At 26.1% G+C, this 22,503-nt stretch overlaps 1 protein-coding gene and 1 long non-coding RNA gene across 3 annotated transcripts; one reads left to right on the top strand and one right to left on the bottom strand.

The window, feature by feature from the left end:
• Positions 1 to 3,523: 3,523 nt before the first annotated feature.
• Positions 3,524 to 15,969, bottom strand: LOC114123259 (arylsulfatase B-like). 2 transcript variants are annotated; one of them, XM_050205957.1, is made up of 9 exons: positions 15,864 to 15,969; positions 9,970 to 10,129; positions 9,718 to 9,788; positions 9,462 to 9,614; positions 9,092 to 9,362; positions 8,334 to 8,500; positions 7,884 to 8,019; positions 4,906 to 5,061; positions 3,524 to 4,089 (listed from the first exon to the last, which is right to left on the bottom strand). In XM_050205957.1, exons 2-9 carry the CDS (start codon positions 10,052 to 10,054, stop codon positions 3,605 to 3,607), a joined length of 1,524 nt encoding a protein of 507 aa, XP_050061914.1. In that variant the 5' UTR covers positions 10,055 to 10,129; positions 15,864 to 15,969; the 3' UTR covers positions 3,524 to 3,604. The 2 variants fall into 2 exon arrangements, with proteins under 2 accessions (XP_050061914.1, XP_027841964.1); XM_027986163.2 differs by lacking the exon at positions 15,864 to 15,969 and adding an exon at positions 11,803 to 12,241.
• Positions 10,687 to 15,486, top strand: LOC126551786 (uncharacterized). Its single transcript, XR_007605670.1, has 3 exons — positions 10,687 to 10,903; positions 13,294 to 13,407; positions 15,038 to 15,486. It is a non-coding gene; the product is annotated as an uncharacterized LOC126551786 (long non-coding RNA).
• Positions 15,970 to 22,503: the final 6,534 nt, after the last annotated feature.

Below are 22,503 nucleotides of genomic sequence, written 5' to 3'. Positions count from 1 at the left end.
ATTTTATAATAAACATTATAAATTAAATTTGCTTTATTATACATTTTTATATACTAGTTTAAAATAAAAATAATTTGAGCTGTTTCGTTTAAATTTATAAAAATAATATTAAATTTAAATGTCCTTGCATTTTTATCATCAAGTACCTGCATGTCTACATTAGGTATTCCGTATTTTAATACTTATCTATTCATTGACATATTGATAATAATCATTATTTAGTGGGTTGCTTCCTAATTGGATCCCTAATTTTCTTTTGGTGAGTACTATACTGATACACTGTAATAACATTTTTTATAAATTTTCTATCCATAACTCTTACAAAGTTATCTTTCAATATCTATACGAGAAATGTAAAATGTTCCGTATATATATCAACATGGCATAAAAGCTATAGCAGTACTAATTCTAAAGGTATTCATTATGTTTTCTGAGATAATAATTTGGCACTGAGCCACTGATATTTTTCAAATTAGAAAATACCAAAAAAAGTAAAATCCGACTAAAATAGCTAGTAGCAAGTTATGAGAAATTAGAAAAATGACAAGTGTCCATCAATCAGTGGCGTAACTTGCACAAAATCTATGAGAGCTATAGCCCCACCTCAACATTATTATATATAGCATTTTTTTAAATATTTTTCGTTCGTATTGTATATTTACTTAAGATGCTTTGTTACTTCCTTAAAATAATCCCGGTCCTAACTATTGTAGTATCAGAGTATCTACCTGTGAATTGTGATTAGACCCTAATATTTGGGACCAAACTCAGATGAGGAGATTTTGTATAAAATATAAAATAAGTTCAAACTATCTTAAATCATAATATAAATTATAGAACGTCGTAATCAATAAAAATAAATAAAATGGTAATTGATTTTTTGATTTCATCATGTCTATTATTATTATTATAACAGATTCATTCCATCATGCAATCTATTATATTTACAAAAATAACTTTTCCGTTCGTTTGTTTTTATATTCAATATACTTTTTTTTTTTTTTTTTGTAAATGATTTAAATTTTAAAAACCAATAAACTGTAAAAAGATATTTTGTTAAATATTTCGGTATGTATTTTCGCAAAAATGACAACATAAATACTTAAACACAAAATATAACACCGATTATCTGGACTAATTATCGTCAAAGATGGTTCATATAATTATTGAAATATGACACATTAAAAGTTATATATTTATAATATGTACCTATATACATTTTATTTATTATTTATAATAAAATTAAAAATTTGTGACAATATACAAATTATTGATTTTAAGGCGGTTATAATATAATCAACGATTACGATTAACCAGTTAATACACAAATAAAAATATTTTCTAGTCCGATAAATTGATGTTTAGATAATCGATGTTCTACTGTATTTATATAATAATAACAAAAATCGGTGCGCTAGTACCTAATAATCTAACATATATATTTTTTTAAATTTGTTTTATAATTTTAAATTTAGCACTTTTTAATTTTAAAAATAACTAAAAGTAAGATTAATTTGCACTCATATTATGGTATTCTTAATGTTAATTATTAAAATATTGTGATTATACTATACGTTTTATTTTATAAACATGTAATTTACTAATCTATGTAATCTATGTACCTTTACATGTATATTGGAGTGTTTTTTATGTCAATTTTTAATCATGATGAATTACAAATAAATGAAATTTTCGAATTACAATTATGTTTGAATATTTTAATATCATACTTCTAGTTTTATCAATTATTCACAAATTATTATTACTGTCGAACTGGTTAATTTGGACCAAAAACAGATAGTATACTATCAAATAAAACAAAGGAATACTGTAGGTAACTATAAGTAAATAGTAATAAAGCTTGAAGGAATATATATATATTATAGGAGATGTATATTTTGGTTATTTATCTCTTATAATTTCCGAGTAGGTAATTACTTATTATCATTTAATGGTATTTGTTTTAGGGAATTTAAAAGGTCTACTTATTAAGTACTTGAATTCATTGCTTATAGTTACACGAGAGTGGAAATAATTAGACTAAATTATTTTTAGTTAATTCTAATAAGTATCTAATATCAGTTAATTGAGTTAGGTAATTAATTTTTTTATAAAATTTCCAATTTTTGATTAAGAATGGATAATGTCCATATGAATAATGAATAATGAATATATCCATTGGATATTTATTACTTACTTGATATAACTTATCTATCCACCTTAATTTTTAAACACCAAAGAGGGTACGTTATTTATACGTTATGCATTGTCTTAGATTTGAGAGAATTTAAAGATTTAAACCTTTTTCATTTATTAAGAGCCCAAAATATGGCGTAAACGTAACCCAAAAGCGCAAAAATAAATATACCATAAGCCTAAATCAATTTTACTAAAATGAAGTGTATTTTATTAAAATAGTAGTTATTATGTTAATATTTATTTATGTTAATTAATTAGGGATTTACAATGGTATTAATATTTTTAATATTGAAATCAGTTAACAAATTTTAAAATTTAAAATTATAATTTTGAGAGGTATCATTTTAAATTTACTAGTATCACAATTTTGATTATAATATTAGTTACCCTTAAAATTAAATTTAAAATTTGAAGACCACAGTTTTCAAGTATTCCAATCTAGAAATTTTTTTTGTGTGTTTTAAAATTCCATGTTTGTATAATGTACATGACTTAAGATTTGCTTACAATAAAATGCAGACAAATGCAATAACTTTTGATGCGATTTGTTGTGAAATTGGTAAAATATACTGTATCAGGCTATACATTATTTTTGCGCTTTTAACCCACTACCATAGTTCATAATTCAAAAACGCAAATTAATTCTGCACTTTTGGGTATCATAGCAATTATAATAAATAACAAAGAATTTACTAAGTCATAAAATAATATCAAAGATGTAACATGAAGATTCATATCCTTGAAGTATAACAAAATTGGTGGAAAAAGATTCAAGCTCTTGGTTTAATAAACTTGTATAAAAGCTTGCCCATAAAAAAAAGTTTTTTAATTTTTAGTTTTTTTTTTTATTTCTTAGACTTGAAGAAGTTATTTTTAGACTTTATATTACATCATATAATATATACTATTTTGTTGTAGCTGTAGGGAGTAGGCTGTATAGCCTATAAACAGCCTAAGCGGCAATACGGCCTCGGATGAACGGTATCGCTACACATACGAGTTTTTTTATAGTTATCTTTAAAATTGTACAACGTTGTTCGTAAAAAATACAATCTTTTATAAAGGACTTTTTAAAAACTTATTACATCATAAATGGCATTGTAGTCGTTATGACCCCCCGACTCAGTGCGTCTTATCACCCGCACACTTTATTATTTCGTTTTCACTTAGCGTTCTTTCAGATTTTTTCATTTTATTTCAGCTATTAATGATCGTAGCGTGATCTTAAATAGCCTACAACCTTCTTGAAGAATATAGCTATAAAATGCAAAAAAAAATTTTAAATCCGACTAGCATGGCAGTTCTAGGAATTATCACGTTCAAATAATAAACGTTAAATATAATATTTTTAAAATAAACACATTATAATAGCATTTTAATAATACTGAGATTACGGAAATTATATTTAATTTTTGACGAAGGGTTCCAGCCAAGGCTCCCAATAACCGGAAAAGCGACTAGGATTCGCATCAGGATCAGTTATCCGTTTAGGTGCTTGCATCTTCATTTCCCCTTTGAACTGCTTCAGCATGTCAATCATCTGGTCCAACATTTGAGGGTTCTGTTCAGCCACATTTCGATACTCGCAGGGATCTTGGACGGTGTCAAAAAGACAGTACCCGTCAAAACACTCGTACTGTTGGTCAGGGTCGAGATTAGAAACGCGCTCTGGACATGTTTGACCGTCGACTTTGGCCCGCGAACGGGAAACGTAAAATACATCTCGCGCTGCCGACGTGTTCATGCAAACGTCTCCGGTCAAACAGTTGATTTTCGATAGATGCAAACCGACGGCACTTCCCATTATGCCGGACATATCATATTCTGGTCCTACGTTACCAGGATCCCCGCTATACTTGAGATTGATAGCCAAGTTACTCGTACGGTTACCTGTTAAAACACGAGATGAACACGTTCACAAGTGAGTGACAGGTACAAATCAAAATATGTTTATGTCAATTCTAATCACAGTGCTTAGGTTTAATGAATTGGTAATAGCATAAGCGAAAGATAACCTAACCACACATAAACATATTTGTATTTTAGAAAACCCTAATACCTAACTAAATTATGATTTATGTGAATAATATATTGTTCTTCGTTGTCACTATTTGAACACTAGAATAGTACAAGAATTTTAGGTTTTAATAATACAATGAAATATTGAAATACGAGTTTGTTAAACAGATTGTTGTTATGTGAGAAGTATATGAAAAAAAATAACAAACTTAATTGATAATTGGAGTGTATGATAAAATACTGAAAATAACTTCACTACACACGAACAGTGTTCGTACAAAACTATGGCCTATACTTGTAATGGTGCAGGTTAAAAGCAAAACAAAAGTTAAGTTTAACATACATAGAAGAAAACCTTTCAATAATTGACTGCGATTCGCATATTAGTAATAGGTATTAGTAACATAAATAAAAAATTAAAAATTAAAAAAAAAATTTTTGAACATAGTAGCAAAAATATTTTAGAATATCAATGCACTATACTTATTTGAGTATATTATTTAATTTTTAGAAAATTTCAATTGTTAAATAAAGTATTTTAGTAGCTATTACTTCATTAAGCTTTAAAACTTTAACAATAACGTTTAATATAAACTTTATTTATTACTATTATTTACCTATTTACTTAACCTACTTTTTTATTTACTAATTAGGTATATTATTATTATTTATTTATAATTTTTTTACTTTTCACAACTTTCCATTGGTCGAAAATTATGGCTTCTTCTCCTCGTGCTTCATCTATATTGATTAAAACCTTTGATCTTACTTGCTCTGAAGTATCAGTTAAGCTTTTCCACTGATTAACACCGTCAATATCACCTAATTCTTCTAAGTCACCACCTAAAAATGAATCAATTGTTTATAAAAATTAGAATTTTTGTGAGATCACAACATTTCATTCTAATTTTAATTTAATAAACTTATATAACACAGTTATTAAAATTATAATTTATAAAATATATATTATAGAATATATTATAGGTTCTGATCCGAAGCATAGAATAAATTTATTCGACAGTAAAAAAATTTGTTTACTTTTTATTGTATTTTCAAAAATTCGGTATTAAACTTTGAAGGTGGTTTTTAGTAAAAATGTGTCAAAATTTATAATTTGAAAGTTATAATTATAATTGTAGATTTTACAATAATTTACCTAACCTTTAAAATAATTTTATACTTGTAGATTGTAATTTCTCATGATGTTGAATTTAAAATGCATGTAAAATAAAAGTTAATACAAATAACCTATTTTGTATTTCATTTTCAAAATTTAAATATTTTTTATAAATTGTATACTACAAAATAATTTTCAAATTTTAAATTTAGATGCTTATAAACAAATATTGTTAATATGTATTATCGATAATTTCTAATTGGTAAATGAACAACTTATGAGGAACCTCATCATATTCATATATACGTGAGCATTTAGATCAGGTGAGAATTTTAACTAGCGTTTATATTTTTACTTTTAGTTGTCCATAAATTGCTTAAAAAGGATTAAAATATTTTGAAAACTATATCATGTATGGAAAATAATAATATCAACACTGAAAATTTTAATTTTATTCGGTTATTTGTTTTAGAATTTATTTTAACTAAATAAAGAAATCAATTTCTTCTGTTAATTTTAATTTTTTCCGTTCCCCCCTTCACCACCTCAAAATTGAAAATCAAAGCATTTTTACTGCTCCAAAAGATGATGAAAAACAGAAAAAAACACCCATCATTGTAATATCAATATATTCATTGTTCTGCTAAGAATCTAAAATTAAAAAATCAATCACGTTATTATTGCGTAGGATTATTTATGGATATTTGAAATAAGTGGGTATATGAAATATGTTTAATTTCGTATCCATTGGTACTAATATAGGCTAATATAGATAATTACTAATTAGGTATGATAGATGTAGACGACAGTATGAGTATATTATATATTTATATACCAAATAGCCTTATAAAGTACTATTTACTGAGTAGTGAATAGTGAGTACTATTACTATAATATATTCTTATTAAATAAAAATAAAAGTTCCATTAGTTTTACCTTGTAAAATTAACATAGGTACCTACCTACTTGGTTGTATGAGAACCTTTCTATATTGAGTTTTGAATTATGTTTTAAAAAAAAATATTAAATGTTCCAGCAAATGCCACAAAACAATAACATGTAAGTAGGTATATGTAACAACAAGTAGGTAATAAATAAAAATTAAAAAACATTTATAATTATAATATAACCTTTTTAATCATTTTTTATACTCGGACTATCACATATTATATAGATTTACTAATTATAATTAGCAATTAGGTACCTATATATATTTATGATTTAAGTCTAAAAACAATAGTACGATGGGCATGGAATTAATTATATAATTTTATATGCCCGCGTGTTTTATATATTAATATAAATACATAGTTTTATATATATATATATATAAATAATAAATATCTATAAATAATTAATAGAAAATACAGTTAAATGTTTAAAATAATACAAAATGTTTTATTTTAATTATATGTCTGGCTTGAAATAGGCATTTAACTAAATGTCCAGGCAGATTGTGAAATTGCATAAAAATTAAATTTTTGACTATATGCCTATGACATAACATCATTGTTGTATAATATATACTTATTCATATATTATTCATATTGTTATATTGTCTTTTTTTCTTTTTATCATAAAACCTGTGATAAAAAAAAATAATAATAATATTGAGGGTTGATATCTATAATGAATAAACTTTTATAATGCAGAAAAACTAGTTAGTATGGCAATCAAATGTATAAACGAGATCAATGACATACAACAATAATAATTATTGCTCAAATACCTTATGTTGAGAAAATAAACATGGGATATTAAAATTTAAGTACCAACTATATTATAATTTAAAATAGTATATATTAAATTCAAGGTACTAGGCTACTGTATTGTAAATTATAAAATTAATAATATACTAATTAATATAGATCTTAGCTAGCCCAACAATCACGCTCGGGTATGTTAGACTAAATTATTTATAAATTAGCCTTATTACCCGTGGTATGTCATCATAATACTAAAATTATGTTAGACAAATTTATTGATATATCTAAAAAAACGTTAGTATTACACAAGTTAAAAAAAATATGATAATGTATAAAATAATATAACCAAGCAATATTGTTTAAATGGCAATTATATTTTTAGCGCCTAGGTGCGTATTATGTTATGTTTTGAAAAAAAATATATAATTAACCTCTTAGATAACTGCTTGTATATTTGTATGTATATATAATTTTGATAAGGTATTTTATATGCATTACTAAATAAAAAGAATAAATGTTAAATAATAAATTTAATATGCAACGTTAAGTTTTGCATTAGTTAAATGATTAACTAAATGTAACTTCTTATTTACAAAAAAAAAAAATATATCCATCAATCGAATGTTAGCTGTTAGATATCTGGTATGTGTTATGTGATTTTTATTATACTTTCAAACTTCAATTATATTATTTCTATCTGCTGTGGCATAGGTTTATTTAATCAGCATACACGAAGGAATATAGTTAAGTCCAGTCCCAGTCTTAAACTTTATGTAATTATGTACCCTTGTAAGATTAATAAATACAAAATAATCAATACAAAGTGTATTTAATTTAATTACCTGCAGCCGTATATAAAGTGGGCAACCAATCAGTAATATGAAATAAATTTTCAGAAACATTGTTTTTTTCTTTCAACCATGGGCTCCACATCGCAGCCACCCCACGAACTCCACCTTCAAGTACTGATCCTTTTTTCTAAATTTAATAGAAAATATCTGTTATTGACAAAATATTAATTTGTTAATCGTTTCTTCTTCATGGTAAATTATCATTTTTGTTTCTAAAACTAAAAAAAACTAATGTTTTTTTTATATCTTAAATTGCGAGTTATTGTTATTTTACGAATTTCCTAACTATTTAAAAAAAAAATAATAATTATAATTATTTAAATCATCAGTTGTTTTTGATTAAAAATTTCTCACATGTTACTAGAAACAATAAAATAACACGTAAACCATGTTACTACATAGTACATAATATTTTAAAAAACATCACAAAACCAATCATACTCCTCTCAAAGGCCAATTGGATCCAAAGTTTTCATGACCCCATAACGGATCGTCCGTTGGTGCACCGTTATCGGACATAAACACTACGATAGAATCTTTTAGCATTTCGTTTTCGTCCAATGATTCTATTATTTTTCCAACAGAGTTATCCAACGAAGTCAACATTCCTAAAATGCATACACTATGTTTCATTATAATTTGTATGTATTGTATTATTGACCACAAGCCACATGTAGAGTATATAAAATTTGTTAATAGCAGTTGCATATATAGGGGGGTTCAACCGTTTAAACCTAAACCCCCCCACCTGAAATTAATCCCTATATACACAACTAGTTAATAGTACCTAATAATTAACCTCAAACTATTCTAATTCTAAAATTGTAAAAATTAAATCTGCTTTCTACATTATTGTAACGGGAAGATTTATCACACAAACTAAATTAGCACGTTGTTTTTTTTTTTTTTTGTTTACTCGCACAATGCGAGTACATGTGTATCTACGTAAATTATAATTTTTTAATCAATTATATCTTGTACTGCGTTTGTTTATTTAAAATCACCTATATGTCAATACAGTCGAAATAATAAAGATTCTTTTGAATTTAAAACAATATTTTAAAATCTATAAATAAGTAAGTTGTATATAATATATACTCTACTAAAATGTTTAAGAAACATGGGGAAATGTGTAAAAAATAATCTTTAAGTAAAATAAGATAAACACTAAGTACAACAATCAACAATATTGTTCTCACCTGCATAAAGTCTTCTGTTTTCATCTTTAATATAACCAAATACCTCGTCGTTGTAGGTTTTGTTCGAAACTTCCAAATGATTTGGTCCTCTATTTCCAGAATGAACAGCTAAATGACTTACCATTAAAAACATTTTCGTGTTTTTCCGTTTACTTGATTCTATGATTTTACGGGCTTCTCCTGTGAAAACATCAGTTGCGTACCTATCGTGGTCCATTTCATTCCCTGCCCTTTTGAATCCACGCCTAGCATCGATACCACTCATTGTATCCTATATTATTATTTTTAGAAACGACCGTATTATAATAAATAAATACATTATATAAATACTTTCACTTAAACTGATAAGCCGTAAACAAATTATGCTTACCGTAGCGTGTATGCTATTTCTATAACCAATATACCCGTTCCAGTAACCAAAATGACTATCGAATCCCCTTTGTGTGGGGGTGAAACGTTTTTGGTAATAACCTAAGTGCCATTTCCCCACCAAGTGTGTTGAATAGCCCAACTTTTTCAGATACTGAAAATTAATTTTAAAAAATTATTTTAATAACTCTACTCAAGCTTATGAAATTATAACAAAAATAAAAATAAATGTAAAACAAATATACAGTCGTGTTTACTTGTGGTAAAATTGTTTCAGTCGTTGGTAATGCTAAAGCTTGGCCGGCAGCAATGGGTGTACCTTGAAAGCCTGACGACGTATAAATTAATATTAATACATTATAATTATTAATGTTAATTAATGTTTAAATGCCTAAATAATCGATATGGCTGAGACATAATTTAATTACCTAAACATGCTTACCTGTATTCCTACAGTCAATAAACAAATATAATTATATTAAGAATTATTATAGACAATGTTAACATACCATAACGAATCGGGTATTTTCCAGTAAGTAAAGCAGCCCTCGACGGAGTACACGTTGGCTGAACATAATGACGATTCAATATCATACCGTTATAAGCAAGTGCGTCGATATTTGGAGTGGGTATCTGTATAGATCCGTGAAATCCAACATCATTCCAACCCTAGGGTTTAAATAAATAGCTATTTAAATACATTTATGACGAAATAAACAAACTAAAACCTATAAACTATCAAAATGTCGGTTCGACGATTCTTGTATAGTTGTATAGTATTATTTTATGTGGAATCCGCATGTATAAGTTGATAAATTATACCTACATCATTTTATTAGAAATAAATGGATACCAAGATAATATTTAAGAACTGGTATATCGTTATACTTTATACCAAGGTACTAAATAAATACTATTGATTATAATATATCGTTTCAAAATAATGAAAATTTATATCAATGCGTTTAGATTATGAGCGGTAACACTAAAGTATATAAATAAGTTTATTTTACCATTTAGTATTTACTATTATTATTTTTTGCTGTGTATTTTGGAGCAGTAAAAAAACATAGATTTTCTGCATGAGAGGTTTATATCTATGCTTGTGAGTTACCGTTGTTATTCGAAAATAACATTAAAATAACAAAAATATTTATACAAAATAGTTTTCGACAAAATCAATTTTATTTCTTTGGAGTAATTAAAAAATAATTAACTGTAGATACTTTTAATTTTAATTTATTTGTTTATAAATGCATTTCCTATGTATGTTATAATTTTCTATTTTGAGCTTTTATAAGGCATAAGTAATATGAATTATTCGATTTTTAAAAAAATTAATCTAATGGGAAATCGTCGAAAAAAAGTTTGATATATGTTATTATGACTTATTATTGAACTCAAATTTAACACATCAATTACAGTGACCGGCTGAATGACGAGGTACACTTAATTTAAATTTTTAAATACATTCACTAGAACTTACACCTATTTTAATTGCATATGAAACAAAACTAAATAGGCCGTATCCGAATTGCATGCCATAAGAAAAAGCGATTTTGGTCGACAATAACCGAATAGCATCTACGTATTTTTCGCGTCAGGTTAAAATTACGGGTATAAAAGTTTGAACAAACGACTATTGATTGCCAATCTACACTTAATATGTCATAGAGTAAAAATATATATTAATAAATTCTGTATACTTTAAAGTAAAATTTCTCAATACGAGATTATTGAATAGCAGTTAGATTTGATTATAACATTATATATATAAAAAATTAAATTATAACGATCAATATAAAATAAAATACATACAAATTAGAATTCAAATAAAAAAAAAAAAATAATGATGAATTTTTTGTAAGTTTCCCTATCTACTTGTATTTTTTTTTTTAATTTAATTCGATTTTGTATTTAAAATTTTTATATTTTTTTCAATTTCTACAATCTTTGTACTGCAATTATTTTATCAAATCATTATAACGTATGATTATTGAATAACTACTTTATTTTTTTTTAATTTCAAAATTGTTGGTATTCAAACATCTGATTGGTTTAACTAATTATTAAATATGTCGCTCATAATATTTTGTACTAATCAGTTCTATCGCAAAAAATGGCACACATAAACTTGGCTCTATCGCGAGAAAACCGCGCACGTAATTCGATCTTGATAATAATTTTCGCATGCATTCGAAAACACCGGAAAAATAAATTGTCGACACGTATAGGCTATAGATTTAACTTGCTTATTAATTTATTAAGTTTGAATTACACCTACCTCCATAATATAGAAGTTTTATTTGTCTATAACATAAACTAAATATTATAATACTAACCAGATCGTCGGCTACAATGAGAACAATATGAGGTTGTTTCTTTGGTTCTCCTTGACAAATGTAATTGGTTAGTTGTATGTTTACGATTAATAATAATATCCCAGTTACGCATCTAATGAAAAAGTCCATGATGATCGACCGTAGTCCAGCGAGCGGTTATTACAATAATAATATGCGTGCAAGCATCTAAATATCACGGTTTGGGAACGGATTAAGAGAAAATAAGAGAGATCGATTTCGTTGATCCGACATAAATGATATTATTATATAAAATCACATTATTTGTTGACGATTGTGAATGTCGCGTTTGGACTATAGGCATAAATTAAATGTAAATTCATATGTTACGTAGGTAATTTGAATTCAGCAGGAACCCGCCTAATTATTATACTAGTGGAGAATTTTAAAACCCGTATTTTAGTAATACAATATTATATCATAATATTATCAACTTGTTTTTGTAAATTCTGATAGTTTAGTCACCTACTCTGTTTTTAGTTATCAATTTTTAATAAAAAAAATGATAAGATTATCATAATATGCATCGCCATATGGAGGTAATAATAGTTTTTTACTTGTGCATATATATTATACCTATATATGAAAAGTACAATTTTCTTATCTCACAATTTTTTTTTTACCAAAAACAATTGTTTTCTCAGTTTATGTCATTTTTATTCAATTCAATTTTAAATAGGTACCTACGTTTATCATAAAAAATTTGACATTTAATTTGATCATATTTAACAATATTAATATCATAGTAATGGTTTTTGAGGTATAGGTAATTAAACCTATATTAATCAATTAAATTATAATTTTATAATATAATTAGGTAATAATCAAAAATATCTACACAACTTGAGATTTAACACAATAGTAATTATTTATACACCTAATAATTTAGAAGGTTTGTTTATTTTTACATTTTTATTACCTACATGTTTTTTGTTCTCCGTAATACCTAGGTAATAGTAACACTATTTTGTAACATTTTGATAATTTTTTCCACTAGGTAAATAAAACATATACAATATTTTAGTTGATGATTGATTGTAACCATTTAATTTAATTGATTGTAATAATATTTAACTAATAAATGATTAATAGGTTTATGGAATCTTGGATAAAACCATAGGTAGGTATTAATGTTTTTCGTAGATAATTTTAAATTTATGTTTTATTTAAATCGATAAAATTATATTTTTCAAGAATTAGGTACAATTAACTAAAAAAATCATGATAAATGTTAGTTTAGGTTTTCTCAACTTTGATTTTTTTAGAAACACACTGAATCATAGGCGTAGTCTGATAAATTCATATGGATGAGCTATAGCCTTTTTTCCTTATGGAAAATCTGACAAGAGTCCAGACATAGAATTCTGAGGTGGGTTGACATAATTTTAGGGGGGGATATAGCCATCCTTAGCCCCCACCATATAAAAATAAAAACATATAATTAAATTTACCTATTTAATTATAATCTTCTAGTAAATAAAAAACATTCATACTAAGAAAATCGTATAAACATGACTTTGAAGAAAAGACAATACACAATATTGGACGTACTAAAACTTTTTTGGGTATTAGCTTATTACGTGAGAGGTACGTAAATAATTTATAATTTTATACTTTTGATAAAAATTTAGTTTTTTTAAAAATAAACACAAAATTTCTAAACGATTAATCTGTTTAATTAAATAGTGCATGTAATGTTGAAGAATTTACTATAGATAGACAGGAAATACATATTTTTTTTACATAAGTAGGTAAAGTTTGTATATAAACCTGTATGTATTAACTAGTGTCAATTATTAAATAATGATGTTAATATAATATGATCATTATGACAATACGTCATTTTCGGAAGTTTTATTTTCTAATTAAACTTTTTTGTCCAAAAAATTAAATTTAAATAAATATAAAAAACATCTATTCAAATGGAAATAACATAATTCCAAACTGATTATGTTTTAAAAAATATGTATAATGAAAAGTATTTATAAACTGAAATTGATTCTTATGATAAATTTGGTTAACATATATTTGTGAAAAGAAATACGACCCGACGCTAAAATAATTGATACTGAAAATGTGTACGATATTTGGTTCCACATAATATTATGTCTCTGGGTTCGCTTTTTAAAAAATTAATATTATATATTAAGTGCAAGTTCAGATCCTGATTTACCGACGAACACATTAAAATTATAATGAAAATATACAGCGAGCTCAAATCATATACGTCAAATTTCTCACTAATTGTAACCCAATTTCTATTTATTTTTAGAGTTATAATTTATTTGCATTTTATGGTTTGTTTCATTTATTATTATTAACACCACTTGGCCACTATGTTACTTTTGCATTATTATATAACATGTTAAAATTATTTTCTTTGAATTTTGATTATCTCCAAAAATTTTCAAAATTCCAAATATGGACTCCCAAAAATATTAATTGGTTACTCCTGGTACAGGATATTACGTTCTAAATCATTTGATCAGTTGTTACAGTGTCTTTACATTTTTCATTTTTCTACACTACCATCTAATTTTATTGTTTAATACAGTACTACAATTGCAAAGGATTTTTGTAAAATATTGTAAGCATAACTTAGGTATTTATTTTATTTTTTTTTATCGTTTCAAATGGACAATAATCAATCGAAATTATTATATAGGTACATCTATAATCATATTTATCGAAGTTTACAGAAATTTATTCTGTTGTACTTAATAACACAAAATTAAACATAAAACAAAAAAATCATATTCAAATAATTTTTTTTTAATTTATGTGAAAAATATATTATTACACAAAATTTAGCTGCGGGAAAAATTATCCTACATTTAGCATAATATACGGAGTGTAATATTTATATCTGATAAATTTAATTAACTAAGTATTTCTATTTATTTTAATAATTTATCAATACTCAATTTTTATTATAGTACCTATCTAATTAACAATCATAATTTAATATCTAAATTAAGAAAAAAAATACTTTTAAAACTAGAATAATAGTTATTACTTATTACACAACTAACACAATTAATTGATTATATAAATAAGTTCCGTCTGCTATTGCATCATTTATAGGTATTTAACAGTGTTGTATGAATATGTGGCTATTAATTTAATAGCTTATACATATAGAGATATAGTAATATTTATATAGTTTGTTTATTAAATGTTATGCATCTTTGATATTTTTTGTGTTTGCTGTCAATAGGAAAACCTCCGAAAAGCGGAAACTTATAAAAATTTCAATTTGAAAATAATGATTAAACGACGACAAAAAACTGAGCTTATACTAATAGAACAATAAAGAACTCATTCACACTAATTTTTTCACTCAAAATTCAATTGTATTTATTCATGTATTTAAAAATGTTCAACGAGTAATGTAGTAAATAAATCAAAACAAATTTTAAAAATGACAAACGGCATATAACTATTGCAAATACGACAACCGAACAATTATTCGAGAAGTATAGTAATAAAGAAGTAATTTGAAGCGTTAATTCAAAACGCTTTACACATAAAACCAAATAAACTAATACGCCGGGAACTGGAAAATACTATCTCTCACATTTTTCATTATAGATATATGAAATTAATTCAAACCTATCGGACTTAAATACTACCACTCGAAATTAGTACAGTAATTTTTTTAGTTTATTTAGCAGTATTTAATATTAGAAATAATAGACTACTGTTGTCTGTTAATAGTATAATATTATATATATATATTTAGAAAAAATACACACACACATTTTTAATCACGTTTGTGTAAAACAAATAGTTCTAAGCCTATATTAAAGTCATGTAATAACGCAAAAATAGAAGAATATAAAAATATAATATAATATCTATAATAATAAAGTAAATAAAAGTATATAAGTACTTTTGATAAATGAGATGCTAGGCAAACATAAGAGACACAAGCCTTGAATAAATGCCGGAATCTGTGGGAATCTTCCTTACACTTATAAATGTTGTAGAATACAGTCACCTATCATATATAATTATTAAGTTATTTAAATTTGCGCTGTTACCTTCCTCCTGTTTGTCGGAGGGCTCTCAAGGTCGTAATTCGAGAATGACCAAGTACATCGTAGTGATAAAAAGTTAATAATTAAATTGTAAAATGAATATATATGTAGATAATATGATGCGCATGCACCTTACTTTATTCGCAACTGTGTTTGATTGCGCAGATGACTTAATAAGATTAAAAAAGGTTTTAAACACTCGAATTCAAATAAATACACCGCTGTTATATTTTCGTTAAAAAGAAAAGGCCCAGTTGTCACTTGCAGGATCCGGTGTGTTGGAGTTGGCTGATGCTCATTCACTTATCGATTAGGTGGGTGCTCGTGCACTGATGAGAGGAGACAATTTGGTTAAGCCAGTCAGAGTCATAGGCGGTCCCATCAAAGGTCTCCATGTTTCTAAAAAAATTGTCTTTATCCTTGACGACAGAGACCCTCATTGGACCATCCTTTGTCTTCGGTGGCACACAAAATAGATCACATATTATGTGTTACGTCACACTGTCACAACTACGTATAATATCCTACGTGACCAAATAATATAAATCGTTCCTATCATCAGTGATTTAAGATATTTGGGTTATAAGGGTTATCTGTGTGCGATAACTTGACCGTTATTTATTTTACTCAATAAATAATCAATTTACAATCATAATATGTGAACATATCACTACAGTGAGAAGAGAAATGTGCTTTTATATACTAACGAATAATTGTAAAAAAGGTAAACGTGCCTAAACAAGTAGCACCCGAATCGTCTGTAATATCAAATAATAAGATGATAATAGGTAGGTAGAATAATCATATTGCTTATAGCAGTTTTTCACTATTTATTGGAATTTGGAAATAATAATACACGTAATTGTAAAAAGCTTCGAGACCTTGCAATTACCACTTTTTTAGTTCACAAAATTAATATAATTGTTAGATTAAATTATGTATCATTATTTTTTGTTTAAATTAAAAAATTACATCAATTCGTATTTGTTGATTTTACATTTCATTAAGAACACCTTGTATTATAGTATAATATTATTATTATTATATTTACAAGCGTTTCGACTTAAAAAATAATACCGATTTCCCTCTCATACCAATCCAAAGTTATGGCTAAACCACTGATTTCAAACATAAAAAAACTACTTAATTATAAATTGTATTTTTAACGTGCATAATTTATGTTATTTATCAGTTATCTAAAATTCTAAAATAAATCACGTAATATCATGTGTAAAATATAGTGTAATTTAATATTGTAATTCGAATTAGTTATATTTAAACCGTACAATTTTTTTAATAGTTAGAACTGGTTCTATTTAAAAATACTCTGTCTGCCGATACTATTAAATTCTTATTTGTGTATTTTAGTATTAATGATAAACGTTAAACACTAAAATGAAAATAATAAATGATAATATAAATAATATTATTTGAACGATTCAGGCACAGTATAAAACGTACACACGACCATCATCCTTGTTTTAAGCATACAGATGCTATGTCATCGGTCGGCACCGTCGTGAGTTCCACAGATTGGTGACGTCGGTTTTAGGGAGACCTACCCTCTTTAACACAATACGTTACTGCGTAGGGGAGCTCGTATAATAGCAGTATAACCTGTGTAGTACACGCTACACAATATACTGCAGATAATATTAATACGGGCGTAGGTTAATTAAGTCCCAAACTATATATTACCTACTGTTTTTCAAAAGCGGTGAAATAAATCCCTTGTATAAAAGATAAAGCGGTAAACTATAAGTCACTTGTAAAAAAATTAAAGTGGTAAATAGAGTCCCTCGTAAACTTATTAGACTAGTTTTCAAAATTACCTATACGTACAGTCGTGCACCATTATTTAGTTATTGCGAGCATATTAGCACACCAATGTCACGTATTAATATAAGATACTTATCGTATCGTATTTAGCCACGATTGCTATAGATTATAGTTTACAATACTACCTTTACATACAGTCGTGCACGATCACTTATTGCCATCATACTAGCTCATTTATAACAACATTATAATGATTAAAGGACGTAATGAAAAGTGACACAATAAAACAATTTTTTTTTTCTAGTGGTTACAAATTTCGATTCCATAAAATGTTAAAAAATGAAATCTAGCTATGGACTTTGAACCAACAAATATTAGCAATGGTCTCAAACGAAAAGCTGTCGAAAATATTTCAAGTACCTAACACCTAAGCCATCTAAACTTTTACATTCTGAATTACAAAGAAAAAACGTAAATACATGTCATATACGGCTCTTATATTAAAAAAAATATACGAAATATTAGGTCAACTGTCCATCCATTGTTTCATTGAAGATATTATGCCAAAGCTTCCTGCAAATGAAAATATAAAATTATTTACCAATTATATTTTGAAAACATACATTGCATCAGATTCTACTTTCCCGCCTAATCTTTGAACTTAATTTTCGACAATATTTAATCAAACAACAAATAGTTGTGAATCATTTCACGCGAAGCTGAATAGTTTATTTTATACTTCACATCCAAATATTTATATTTTTATTGATGTACTCAACGAAATACTATCTAATACATATATATTCAAATAAGAAGTAAAGAACTATGCAAAAAATTAAAACACACTATAGAAAAGGAGAATATACTAAGTCACTAAGAGAACAAAAATGACGAAGTACAAAAATAATGATATCAGTAGACTTGATGACTTTATTAAGCTAGTATCATTAAAATATTTACCCGTTTAATATCAAGAGTATTATTTATCTATCTAATATTATTATAATTATTGACAATATTAATTATTAACAATTATTATATTATGTATTACCTATATATTTGACATTATTTTTGACTATTATTATTATTGACAAAATTAATTAAAAATATAAATAATATAATAATAATATATAATTATTATATTATGTACTATTCATTCAAAGTTGACATATTTAGACAATAGGTACTAATTATTATAAGAATTTTTAATTTATCAGGGTAAATATTTTAAAAGGGACTCTGTTTACCTCTTTAATTTTTTTACAAGGGACTCAATTTACCTATTACTTTTTTTTGGCGGGACTCAGTTGAATCAAATCCTATTATTACTACTACATTTAATATATCTCGTCTTATATTTAATATTATTTTACAAAATTCAATTATTTCATATCAATGTAATGTGTGAAATTACACAACTTTTATTATTATATTGCTAATAAAACTTTTTATCTCACACCTTTGTAACTAGTACTGTTAGAATAAAAATTTAATTTTTTCTTATAATTAAAAATAAATATTCAATTCCTACGCTGAACTTAAACAAAACAAAAAACAATTATATTCTAACATTTATGAGACAGTACTTAATGGTGTACCATATATTTCAAAATGTTGTCATATTGCCATTCGCCGGTCAAAATTGTGAGTTCTCGAAATTAACTCAAAGCAACTACCGCACTTACAGCTACAAGTACAGCTGTAACCGTGCATCTACTGTCAACATGGACTATTTTTTACATGCAAGTTTTGATTTGAATAGCTTAAGGATGGTGTAATTGAATAAACAACTTGGTACTAGTAAGATTTAAATTTAACAATACTTTTTAGGTAAGTATACCTACTCACCTATTAAATTTACTATAGGGATGTTAGTAAACAAAAATTAATTAAACTCCAATTTAGATTTCAAAGAGAAACAGTTAAGTCATTCTAGGGTAATTCCAACCACAGAAGGGCAGAAATTGTTGAAAAAAGTGTATCAAGCAGCACCAATCAACAGTACAAGAAAAAAGAAAACCCTACATGGTGGATAAGAAATTCGAAACAATAAACTTTATATTATTTTATACATTTGATAACAAACCAATAAGATTAACTCTTTCATTTTAAGAGAAAATAATTTCAGACAAAAATTATAAAAGTTTATCACAACATAGGTTACATGTATACATGTATACATACATAATATGTCCAATTCAGATTTATTAAAAACTAAAAAACCTAATTTTATATCATCATTATATGTAAATGAGCAATATAAACTTTGATTTTGCTATAGGTAATAATCAACTCAGTTTTCATCTTAAACAATTAAAACTAAAACCATTAGAATTAGATTTTTATGTAAGTAAAATATTCTTAGACTTAAAGAATAATATGTGTAATAATACTATATGAGATATTTAAAAATTGTAGTACCATATTATAAATCCGAGACGCCCCTATACCATTTGCTCTATATAAATATTATCCTATTACTGAAATTGTCCTTTTATTTTATACCCACTATGTCATGAAAAATGTGTATTTAGGAATCTAAACATATATAGGTATAAAACAAACGCACTGTATATCCCACATCGCGTTTAAATTTAAATCGATGCCTGCATACTTATTGGGTCCTAAAAATATCTAAGTAAAAGATCTAATCCGAATTGCAGCCCAATTATATTAATATTTTTGACCATTAAAAGCGATTGTCAGCAGTCATAATATAGGCTTATAACATTATATCAAGATAATTTTCTATCCTAATAGATAACTTGTTGGCTGTTTTAATAATGACAGTACATCATGTAATTATTATTTACTATTCAATAATACCAGTGGCATAATATTAATTAAAAATTTCTTACATATTATAACTATCTATTTTTGATTTTTTGTCATCAATCAATAATGGAAGACGTAAATAATAGTATAAATTACTGTAATAGTGGGTGTAATATAAGTATATATTATAATAACATTATATTATTACATATTTATTTTTATTTTCTAAAAAATAAGCCAATACCTAGGTACTAACATTAGTTTGGTGGTTTGGTCTCTAATCTCTATATAGTTGTGTGCAATACGAAACACGCACACTAAAGCACTGCAAAAGGGGCGTCTAGGTTATTGTAGTCGCATTCAGTGGATCATGTCAATTTTTCACAGCATTGGTGCGTACCCAGCCTTTGTCTACCTAATATTATGGGTGGACGGGTGGTACCTACCCTTAAGCAATGTTTACCTGAGCCAGTATCAAAATTGTATGTATGTGTGCAAAATAATTGCGGGCGGTCCTTGTCGACCGTATACCTTTTTAGGAGTACGAATGAGAGTGTTCTATTATTTTTACTTCTAAGTATCGCTGTCAAATATATAGGTGCACTGTAAATCCTAAGGATACCTACTATATGAGATTATTTATTCGGTACTTATTATTGCTGATACAGTGATAAAAGACAAATTTCCTATAGCTAAGAAGTAATTAGTTATAATATTTTAAATCATACTTATATTATGTTGGATCAGAATAATTACCTATTATCTTTATTGTATAGGTATTCCCATACGGCATACATGTACGAATATAATAATATAATATTATAATATATAACTATATAATTGCGTATGATGTGTTTATAGTCTATATCAATTTATAATTATATGTATATAATTTAACGTATCGATATTTTCTTCAGAAAATTAAGACATATAATATACATATTAAATATAAATTTGACTCTTATACTTTTCAACCTTTCCCAAATGTTATGATCTGTATACACAGCCAATACACTTTAGGTTTCCTACTATAATATTCCATTTTAATAAATTATGATTCAACGATTTAATAAGCGAATAATAAATAAGACCGAGATTATACACAGCGTATTCCGCGGTATTTTCCGTCATCAGTATTTCCTATAGTAAACGTCGCCTAATTTAAAACAATGGAAAATAAGGATTTTGCGTTTTTATTACTTCGGCGTTCGCCAGCCAAAATGTAAGCCGACTGGCGTTTTCCGCCGCGGATGAAAACGCGGCGTATACTCCGTCTAACCTACCTATGTCCTACATAGCTGCTACTCCTTTATAAACCAATGCATTTTTAATTCAACAGAAAACGTTGTGATAAGCCTCGTCTTAATAATAAAAAAATACATGATATAAAATAACGTTTTACTTGTAGATAATTGTTAAAAATTATAATGCTTAGGTGTAAGGTAGTTATATAGCAGCCGCTACTATATTATATAGTTAATAATACTACAACACAGCGACAGCGGCGTGTAGTAGTATTGGAAACTGGGTAAGCGTAAAAAAAATCTTTACTTATAAAGGTAAGTTATTAATTATTTAGGTAAGCAAAAAAAAAGTTTTCTTATAATGTATAGTATTTATTTACCTATTTATAAATAAAATCATTCATATTTTTTTATAAATACATTGGTAACTTTATCATAAAAATCTAAATCTTTTTTTGGTTCTAATCATGAAGTATTATAAAACAATACTAGGATTATTATATTGTGTTTAATAAAAAAAAAAAAATCCCAACTATCGAAAGTTTGGTATAGCGCGATATTGCGCTTCCAACTGCTGCGTAAAATCGTGGTCACTCCGCATCCTATACACACTAGATACGAGCCAGGTAATGAAATTTGAAGCTCTTCTGTCAATTTATAGCATAGGTATATGACCTTAATTTATTAATTTTTTTACCAATTACTATAAAATTATAATATAGATAATGAAGTAGTTATAATTATTGATGAGTATACCTACCTATTATATCATTTATATCTAAAATAAAAAAAAACTTTTATTGCTTATTGATATAATATTATGATGAATTAAATTATTTTATTTT

This window comes from Aphis gossypii, chromosome X (genome assembly GCF_020184175.1).
Source record: "Aphis gossypii isolate Hap1 chromosome X, ASM2018417v2, whole genome shotgun sequence".
Classification (NCBI taxonomy): Eukaryota; Metazoa; Arthropoda; class Insecta; order Hemiptera; family Aphididae; genus Aphis; species Aphis gossypii.
Note: the sequence above shows the minus strand (reverse complement) of the source record. Positions and strands in the feature narration are given on the sequence as shown.